We start from the raw sequence: 11219 nt of genomic DNA on the forward strand, positions 1-11219 counted from the left end.
GGGGGGGGAGCAGAAAATGGGGACGAAAGCAGACAACAGAACATTGCTAGAACTGGAAAGGAGGTGACAGGAGACAATTTTAGAGAAGAAAAATGTCTGTTGCCATCCGGATTCGAACCCGGGACATATTGAATGAGAAGTGAACATCTTGACCTCTAGGCCACTAGAGCCCCCATAGATCCATCTACATAATTATTATGTGGGGGTATTTTTTACCATTCCTGTACAGGCAAAGGAAAGTTCCCACAGGGACATTGAAGTATTGTTTTATATTATGTTATGTTCTATTGTGTTGTGTTATTTGTTATATTATGATATTTTATGTTATGACATATTGTTTTGTTATGTTATGTTTATGTTATGTTATATTATGTTATGTTATGTTATGTCAAGTAGTGTAATTTCATGTCATGTCATATTATATTATGTTATGTTATGTTATGTTATGTTGTGTTATGTTATGTTATGTTATGTTATGTTATGTTATGTTATGTTGTGTTGTGTTGTGTTGTGTTGTGTTGTGTTGTGTTATGTTATGTTGTGTTGTGTTATGTTGTGTTATGTCATGTGATGTTATGTTTTGTTATGTTAGGTTGGGTTATATTATGGTATGTTATGTTATGTTACAGTACAGTGTGTTATCTTATCTTACGTTATGTTACCTTACATTACCTTACCTTGAATTATCTTATCTTATCTTATCTTATCTTATCTATCTTACCTTACCTTACCTTACCTTACCTTACCTTACCTTACCTTACCTTACCTTACCTTACCTTACCTTACTTTACTTTATCTTGCCTTATCTTACCTCCTTACCTCCTTACCTTACCTTACCTTACCTTATATTACCTTACCTTACCTTACCTTACCTTACCTTACCTTACCTTACCTTACCTTACCTTACCTTACCTTACCTCTATCGAACACATGTTTTCTAAACGACGCCAATCTTATCTTATCTTATCTATCGAATTTTAGGTTTCGTCAACGACGCCATCATCACGGAAAAGAAGCGGAACAAGTACAAGGACATCATCCCTCCTTACGATGCAAGAGACGACAAGCTGTGCAAGGCTTACTTCCAGCGAGGCGACATCAAGAGACTGGTGGATCGCACATGCTCAACGCGGACCACACATCCGCAGAAAGGAGTGCTGATCTGAGAGAAAAATTAAAAGGGAAAAATTAAAAAACAGTTTTAGTTTTAGTCAGAGTTTACGGCACTTGCAACACAATAAGGTCATATAAGTGCCCGAAGATTAGAGGTGTTCCAAGAGAGTAACAAACACAAAATAGAAGGAGGGGGAGATAAAGACGATAGATGTTTGATAGAAAAGAAGAAGCAAACCACACCAAAGCACCCACCAACCAACCCCAAATTAAAGAGCAGAAACAAAAAAGGTGTCAAGGAAACCCTAAGAAAACATAACACCACAACTGAAAGAGCTGCGGAGCTGGCCTACCATACAAAACTGCATCTCCCCTCGACGCTTATCGGCAACAGAGGATGAAAAAGTAAAGTAAAGTAACAAAAAAGTGTGGTGTAGAATGTTGAAACTAAACTGTACGTTGTAAAAAATACGGACTATGAATGATGGGAATGTGTTTATTGTGAAACGAGGGTGGATGTATGTCTTTGTGGTAGTTATTGTTGCTATGCACGAACGAACCCTCGCACATCCTCACAAACACACACACGCGCGCGCGCGCGCACACACACACACACACACACAAACACACACACACACACACACACACACACACACATACATACATACATGCATACATACATACATACATACATACATACATACATACATACATACATACATACATACTTACATACATACATTTCTATGCCTGTAATCAAGTTGGTGTTGGAAATTAATTTTTAAAAGGATGATCTAATCCTGGCTTATTTCTACCTTTGTTGAATATAAATAAGTGTTAACATAAAGGTATTCTTCTACAATGAATGATTCACACCAAATGTTATTGTACGAAATTATCTGTTTGAAACGCACATTATTCATTAATCAAACTCAATAACATTAACATCTCTTTGTCTTGGATATAAAACATTTATGTACCCTTTCATAATTCATTGTATTATGTTTTTGAAGTTATAAAACACGATGAAGTGTGGATCTGTTCTGTTCCTTCTAAGAATAACACCCGAAGGGAAAGTTATCCAATAGTCCCAGTGATTCATTAGCGTGGTCGAAATGAAAAAGCCGACAGACTGGCTGGTGAGACCACCTCAATTGACAGCACGGTTCAACCAGATAGGGTCGAGATCCTGAAATGTCTCTCTCGCCAGCTGATTGAGGAGGAAGACAGGGAGGGAGAGGCCTGTACTTCCGTGGAGAGGAGGATGCTTTTGGGAATACAAAAAGGAAGCGGAAAATCCGGCATCCTTGCAGGAAAGAACAAAAAAACGTTCAACCAGACAGATATGCAATGGCACAATCATTGGAAAGACCCTCGGCGACATTTTGGAGAGAACAAAGGAGCATCAATGGACATGTCGGGAGTGCAGGGATGTTGCTTCCTGAAACAATGAAGACAGTGAAGAAATAGCGTCGTCCATCATACTTCGTTCTGAACCGACTTTGGATAGTGAATATTAGGACAGGATATTATCCCATAATAAGAGATGTTCAGCTAATTAAATATTATAGGCGACTATAATGTAGTTATTTGGCTACCGGACCCGTAATCGTTTTAGTTTTAGTAAGGTTTTACGACGCCGGCAACTGTATAAGGTAATATGAACACCAAGGGATAGATGTCAACAGAGAAGTCCGAACAGGGAATCAGGCTTACTCTGCTCACCTCTCTTAGTTCAACAGCACAAAATCCGAACGAGGAATCAGGCATACTTTGCTCACCTCTCTAAACTCAACAGCACAAAGCCTGCTTCGACTATCAAGGCACCCCGGAAAAAGCGGGTCACAAAAGAGTGAGAACCCGTAATCATGAGATTGTGAATTCGGATGTTTGAGGCTCAGCTCGATCAAAGAGTCTACGTAACAAGAGGGGCCACTCCTCTCTTTGAGCCAATTAAAAAAGTGTCCTCTAAATTCGGTGGCGCCCTCTTCACAAATGCGCACCCTTTGCAAACAGAGTTATCCTACTTGTGTTTTAAAAAACCCAAAGTGAAACTAACAAGTTTTTTGAATAAATAAGAATTCAAATTTCGGAAGAACGCTTTTTTAAAATGGTTACGCTGACAAATGTGAGGCAGCATGGTGGAATCAGGCTCTTGTCAATTTTTGGGCATGTAGAGTTATTGGTATCATCTTAAAGCGTATTTACTTGTCTTTATTTGGATGAAAAAAATATCCATTTATCTTGAACACAAGTCGAGATATTTGCGAAAGAAGGAGGTGGGGGTCACCTGTTTTCAGAGGTAAAATTAGTGAGAAAATGGCCGCAAAGATTAGTTATTACCTTAGCTTAAGAGTTTGTGGAAACTGAAAATTTACATTTTTGTGCCTTTATTCAATGCTTTTCAAAAAAATCCACAGAAATGAGTTCTTTAATAGGCATGAAAGGTGTTGAGCCAAAAACAAAAATTTGATAAAAATTCACAAACCTGCGGAAAAATGCCAAGTTTCTTCACTTTGATTATTTTGACGAGAGCCTGATTCCACCACGGTGCCTCACAAATAACCTTTTCCGGAGGAAGGGGCGACTGTTTTCTTCGTTTAATTTGACTTTAGAATAAGAGGCGAGAGGTCATTAAAATTTTTAAAAACTTTAAAACTCCGCACTGAACGAACCCGAACAGCTGATGAACAGCAGTCGATCTGCGCACGCAAGGAGGTGCTATTCCTATTCTTCTTCTGGAGAAACGAAAGAGAGCTTCAAAACAGACTGCAGCGCCATCTGAAGCAAAGAGCAGACTTCCGGCGGACACTTTTTTTTGCCTGAGTGGACCATCTTTTCATGTACTATCTTTGGCTCGATCTCACATAGCGTCCTTGAAAAAGGTACTTTGCATGAATGTAGGTATATTTTGGCACCGTTCAGTATGAGATGTGTGCTAAATTTGAAGGTTGCCAACCGTTTAAATGATGATTTTAGGCCAACAATTTTGCAAGGGTCGCTTATAAAAACCTATGCAATTATGTTTTTGGTTTTGTTTTTTCTTCTTTTTGAATAACCGTATGCCGTGTCGCAAAGTGCATAGGAGCAGTGCCAGGTCAATAAATAGCAATGCATGTGTTTCTTGGTGAACAACTTCATTGTACCTGTCGACATGTTCCAGGGATCGGAGCGTGCGTTTGGAGGGAGTGGCCGTGCGTTTCTGCGTCTAAATTATAGAGAAAACCCCCATCATTTTGACGAAAGTATGCGTTTGAGTGGAGCGTGCTTTTGTATTGCGTGCGTTTAAGCGGAGACTACTGAAGCGGAAAAGGAAAACTTTGATGCTTTCATGTACAAGTATATAATATAAGGTACACTGAACAGACATCATCTTTTTTTAGACGCCTTGTACATAAAACAATGTTATATTACCATGCTTTAATTACCGACTCTCTTAGTGTGTGTCTTTGTCCCACCAAAGACCATATTATCGAGTCTTTTTAACCTTTGTTAATTAAGGTAAGAGAGATTCAAAGCAATGCGGTTAACATCAAATAATATCCGAGATCTTGCCGTCAGACGTATTTCCGATTCACTATTATATCACTATGGGGTACATTCAATTTGAGCCAAAACTAAAATGCGTATGATTATTACAATGCTTAGAACGTCACTCTTGGATATCTGAAAATGATTACGTCATGTTCGTAACTTCATCTTTTGATCAGTGAATGTTGTTCGTTGTGTGCATGGATAATTCGAAGGGTTTATTTTATCTGTCAGATCAAATTAATTTAGCTTGCTATATATATAATAATATAGCGAGAATCCATTGCATTAAATGAGACATCGAGGATGAAAGAGTTATAGTTACGGTGTCTACTTGTCTTTGTCACCTGACATTTTGTTTGCCCTTTTGTTAGGTTTAGTTTTGTTTTGTTTTCCAAAAATAAATCCAAACCACGTTTGGCTTCAAATACAAAGTAGGCCTACACGTTTCCTGTTTTCTAGTTTCTAGTTGTTTTAGCGTTCATCTTTCTGTCGTTGAATAGGTAGGGCCTACATTTATGTTGAAAAGGATGTCTGAAACGATTTCTTACAATGTAAATGGTACAGTAAAGTAATGGCATTTTTCATTCCATTTCTTCGTTTGAACGTAGAATAATGTTAATGATGACCCCACCCTCATCTTTGCCACTTTGCCAACTGCCTGAGTTCATTGGTTGACTCCAGGTTTTCTGATCAATCTCTGTTACAGTCTTGCATACACGCGAGGACAACAGACAGTTCGAAACAATTTGGCCCGAAATTTGTCATTCTAAGGTGGAAATGAATCTTGAGTTCTTGAGATGCGTTGCGTTTATTTTTATTACTGGTTTGTTTGGTTCGGTTTTCTATTGTTTTTTCGGGGGGGGGGTGCTTTTTTGTTTGTTTATTGGTTTTGTTTTGTTTTATTTTAATTTCACCAGTAGGTGAGTTTTGTGTGAATTTGTCTGGCCTTTGTTTGAATGGTTTATTCTTTGTAAATGTACTTATGATATCCCTATTTCTTACATAATGATGTATACCTTCCTACCGGTAACTATGTCAATAATATATTACCTCCTCACACATCTTTAAAGGATAATTATACTTTATAAATAGATGTACATAGCCGCATTATTATTACTGTTTTTGTTTATTTATTTGTTTGTTTGTTTGTTTTGTCTTTTGGCAAATTGTATCAGATAACTTTGTACACCTGTGAAATATAGAAGATTATTAATCGGCTGTGTTAAGTCTTCTATCTGTACATGTCAGCACAAGTACTGTGTACTATATTATTCATAATTATTCATCCGTATTGACTTCGTACAGGGAGACTGGAAAGTCGTTCCAACATTTCTGGGGGGGTTTTCGAACTGAAAACTGGGAAAGATTTTGTGCTCCCCTCGATTCATTACCGATGCCGTCATAATTTGCATTTTGTCACACATGTACATGCACAAAGTATAAATAAATGTCGTTCTCTACTAGGGTGAGTAATGCAGTTTATTAATTCGCTCTCTAACAGGGTGAGTAGATCTAATGCAGTTTATTAATTCGCTCTCTAACAGGGTGAGTAGATCTAGCGCAGTTTATTAATTCGCTCTTTAACAGGGTGAGTAGTACTGCAATTTATTAATTCGCTCTGTACCCGGGTGAGTAGACCTAATGTACATGTAGTTTATTAATTCACTCTCTACCAGGGTGGGTAGTGCAGTTTATTAATTCGTTCTCTAGAAGGGTGAGTAATGCAGTTTATTAATTCGCTCTCTAGAAGGATGAGTAATGCAGTTTATTAATTCGCTCTCTGCCAGGGTGAGTAGTAATGTGGTTTATTAATTCGCTCTGTACCAGGGTGAGTAGATCTAGTGCACTTTATCCATTCGCTTTCAACAAGGGTCAGTAATGCAGTTTATTTATTTCTGAGATTAGTAAATTGTCGAACTGGCGTCTGTGGTGTAGTGGTTAGGTGCTTCCCTGTTGCACGAAGGAGATTCAAGTTCGATTCCCGTGTTGGGAGAATAATATATATTATTTTTTAAATCTCAGTCTTTCTTCTGGGAAGTTGTACATTTGCACCCCCCCCCCACTCTCAGCCCTGGTTTACCCTGGTAGGCAGGGTCAGCAGCCCGCCTCTTAAATGATCTAAAGCGTATCAAAATCCCCTACATGAAAGAAAAGATTGTCGTTCCATGAAGACATCTTCATTACTCGTGAGTATACCGCGGAGTATTTTGCCAGCAGAGAAGAGCACATGTACATGTCGTGATTAGTATGGTTTTTGTTGTGAATCATTTGCTCATAACTTCAGCATTCTCTCTCTCCCTCTCCCTCGCTCCCCCCCCCCCTCTCTCTCTCTCTCTCTCTCTCTCTCTCTCTCTCCCTCTCTCTCTCTCAAATTCATGATTTATAATTCTTTATGCATGCATAAATTAAATATATTTAAAAATTTAACTTAAATTTTAATTTGGAGATGACATAATGAAATCATTTACAAAGTCAGCTCATTTTTGTGACAATACAGTTTCAATCGCTTTTATGCAATGGCCTTGTTTAGTATCACTGGGTGCGCGGAAACAGTTGTCTCTTCGTTTATCTTCTTTTTCCTTCAAATGCTTTTTCAATCTCTTACCAAAGCTTATCATTAGTGGCTTCAATCAGATTAGTTGTTAATTAATAATCTAACGTGCATTTCAGGAATTGATAGTATTAATTACAACCCTTTCAATTAACTATATTGCGAACATTTAAAAAAAAAAAATTTTTGCCTCCCAGCCACAGTTAATCGTTGTTTTTCTTTGCTGTCATGCACCATAAATGCGCTAATGTGCACCATCATTTAGTCATTTTAGTCACGGTACTCAAAGGATTCCATCCCTTCACAACCGTATTTTATTTATTACATGTTTACCAAATAACTCAATAATAAACCGTGATATTTTCAACGCCTGCTAGTAATTTGTTTCAGTTTTTCAAGGGTTTTTTAATAAGGTCTTTTTTGTTTGTTTTAGTAGAGGTTTTTTTTTTACGGTGCATAAGGTCATATGACCGCCAAGGGGTGAATGTCAACAGAGAAGTCCATTCAGAGAATCAGACTTACTCTGCTCAACCCTGAAGCCTCAACACAAAGTCTGCTTCGACTATCAAGGCACCCCGGAAACAGCAGGTCACAAGAGAGGGTATTATACTATAAAAAGGGTATACGCGGCGGATAAAAGTAAAAAAAAGTAAAGTACAAGAGAGTGACAACATAGAAAAGAAGTCGAGGAAAAATGACGATAGTAATGATTAGGAAAGAAAAAGCAGCAGTTCTTCGTATGCAGTTCAGGCAGTTATGACATGAGCATGACATTGATCAATCAGCCCATTTACAATTTTACTGAGCATAAGAACATGTTAATGTCCACCTTTTGGATATGTGGTCTTTAACGCGTCCATCAACATCATCATCATCCAGTGCCAGATCTGTGACAGACATCGGCGATCATGGTTTTCCATTCATTCCTTTGCTCAGATGCTCTAAAAAAAAAGCTACGTTTCCCTGATCTTTCCCTGTTACCCATTTGTTTAGGTTCCCTAAGTATGTTGTTCTGGGCCTACCCCTGCTAACATGATATATTAAAATCGTTTAGTAGGAGGAGGCGGGCTTTCGACCCTGCCTGTCAGGGTCAACTTGGGCTGAGAGGAGAGGGATGCAACAAACGTCCCAGCAGAAAGCTTGAGGAGATATTCAATAGATTAATATTCTTTAAAACGGGAATCAAACTTGGGTCTTCTGCATTTGACAGTGGCCTGCCTAGCCACTGCACCAGACACTGGTGTGTACAACTAAAAAGCTTTTAGTTTTAGTACGAATTTTACGGCACTTGCAACACAATAAGGTCATATAAGTGCCGAAGATTAGAGGTGTTACAAGAGAGTAACAAACTCAAAATAGAAGGAGGGGAGTCAACGACGGTAGATGTTTGATAGGATCTAGGAAAGAAGGAGCAAAACACACCAGAGCACCCACCAACCACCTACGACAGATACAAAAGAGGGAAAAAAAGGTGTTGGATCTACCAGTGACGACATCCAACCATAGGCTCAGACCAAGTACGCGTAATAATGATTGATATATTGATAAATAGTAATAGCATTTGTATAACGCAAAATCCCGCTTAACTGCAAGCTCTATGCGCTTTACAATCTATATTATTACCCTGGCAGACCTGATACTACTGACAGAATTCTGAAACAACTTCAACTTCCTGGGAAGCACACACTGCAAGCAGCCACTTTACGTGATAAGTAACTAACACACTACTAACATTATCTTTCGCTGCCTATGGCCAGGTACCCATTCACACCTGGGTGAAGCGAGGGAAAATTCGCCTCAAGAGCCTATCCCAAGGACACAACATCGGGACCCTGATGAGATCCAAACTGACGACCTTTTGCCTGCCATCCCAACAGCCTTTTTTTTCTAAAGTAAAAGTTTTACGGCACTTGCAACTTAATGCGGTCATATAAATGAAAATGCAGAAGAATAGAGGTGTTACAAGAGAGTAACATACACTAAAAAGGAGGAGAGATAAGGACGATAGATGTTTGATAGGAAGGAAAGAGCAAACCACACCAGAGCACCCGCCAACCACCCACACCCAACAGCCTTATCACTTGACCACTCACACAAACACAGAGGGAAAAACACAAAGCAGAACTAAATAATAACCAGACAGCAGAACCTGGAGATGTCACAAATGTATTGATGTAATTGTAATAATCAAGTCAAAGCAAATGCTCATAACAATGACCAAAATTTTATTCATATCATGTATAAATAAATCTTACACTACATGCATATCACAGATAATTTCAACTGTACACTTCTGTGTGTATTTAACAACAGAGACGTTATGTCTGGACGGTTTTAAGCCCCCTCCCCCCTCCCCCCCAAAAAAAACTAAAATGGAATCACACACAGAAACCACAAGAACAAAGAACTTGTCTCAGATGCCACAGACCCTATGCTCCACTTCCACCCCAACCAATTCCAAAAAGAACACATCACACACACACAAACCATCATCTTCAACTCACACACAGTATACAGACAGTCTCTATCATCATGTCCTACAGTCCTAAGTAATGAGCTAGTCAGGTCCCCCCCCCCCCCCCCCCCCCCGGGAATCCAGGCCAAGCTCAAGGACAAGACTCTACAGAACAAGCAGATTTTATTTAAAAAAACCCGCCTCGCCCATCTCACGTAGGGGCGTATTGATCATTTCTTTGTTTTTCAAGAGACCCGTTTAAAGTTTTGAGCTAATTTTTTAATATGCATTTGTTCTTTTTACTGACAAATGATTCTTCGCTGCCTTACCAAATTTGAAGATAGTAACCACGGAGACGTCCTCCACTATGTGGATCAGTCGCAGTGCAATACTGTTGGCAATTTCCCGCCAAAAACGGGGAAATTTTCCGATACGTCTCTACGTGTGATTATCAATTTTTAGTTGTGTCCTCAAAATCAGGATATGCCCATAAAAATACAAAGAATACGTTGTAAATTCCTTTGAAATATTTTAATCGCGTTAGAAGAAATACAAAAGAACCAAGTGCACAAATTGTATTAAACACACATTTGTTTCAGGCAGCAATATTTTTGTCACGAAATATTAAACCAAAACTGATTTTACCATGCATCCACCTTGGATTTAATAAAGTAAACAAATCAAACTCATTGACATAGCAGCATTCAGCTGAGCAGTTGTAATATCATTATAAAATACCGAACAAGCAGCCGTAGCTTGCTACGATCATTATCAAACATAAAAAGAACTCCAGGGCGCAGTACAGGGGTATCATTGAAAAAGGTTAGGGCCTATAATGTCTTTTTATTCCCATATTGCTCACGTCACGCAGACACCAGACACATACACACACGCACGCAAACGTCCTACCTCAGTGAACGCATCCTCATTTTACGTTATACATGAAATTGAAAATCATTGGGTCTAGACAGAACAATAATTATAAATGCGTGTCTCAATTTTTTTTTATTATCTGAAAATGGAAGATGTTTTTAAATTGGTAGGCCTACTTATACATCAAGTAAAAATATGCTTAGGAACTTCGAAAATGAATGAATACACAGCTTAGTGAGGCAAAGACATATAGAACGCTTTGTGCTCATCAGCTCTCACAAGAGCCGTATTTCCGGAGACCAGGGAAATGAGGTCCTCATACTTTGAAGCAGGAATATTGATGGGCCCACTGTTCAGCTTCAACAACGGAAATTTCTTGACATCAGCCTGTTGACGCTTTAATGTGAGGGACGTGTATGTCTCCTGTTTGTGACTGTTTTTGTAAAAGACAGTAGACGGATGATCATTTGTGACTTTCAACTCCATTATGTTTGTCCAGTTGACAGGTTCTTTGTCATCGGAGTCTCTTCTCACACTGAGAATTTTAAAGTCTTGTGACAGATTTTTAAAATCCCAGAAGTATTCAACTTGCAGTGGATGCACAGAGTAAGGGTGCTTTTTTCTTGCCAGCGTGAAAATTGGTATAAGCTGGCATGGCACAAACACATCGCCTGCGTGTTTGAGGGCAGTGCT

At 38.8% G+C, this 11219-nt stretch overlaps 2 protein-coding genes across 2 annotated transcripts in view; one reads left to right on the plus strand and one right to left on the minus strand.

Moving 5' to 3' along the window:
• LOC106012446 overlaps positions 1-1247 on the plus strand; it is a gene marked incomplete in the record, with an annotated part of 28765 nt that extends 27518 nt beyond the window's left edge. Inside the window, 1 exon segment of the mRNA XM_013085440.2 lies at positions 982-1247. Coding sequence (XP_012940894.1) covers positions 982-1166 — 185 coding nt within the window.
• An 8922-nt stretch (positions 1248-10169) lies between these two features.
• LOC106012449 overlaps positions 10170-11219 on the minus strand; it is a gene marked incomplete in the record, with an annotated part of 2556 nt that continues 1506 nt past the window's right edge. The window contains 1 exon segment of the mRNA XM_013085450.2: positions 10170-11219. Within this exon segment, the coding sequence (XP_012940904.1) occupies positions 10758-11219 (462 nt within the window).

Source organism: Aplysia californica, unplaced genomic scaffold (assembly GCF_000002075.1).
Source record: "Aplysia californica isolate F4 #8 unplaced genomic scaffold, AplCal3.0 scaffold00374, whole genome shotgun sequence".
Classification (NCBI taxonomy): Eukaryota; Metazoa; Mollusca; class Gastropoda; order Aplysiida; family Aplysiidae; genus Aplysia; species Aplysia californica.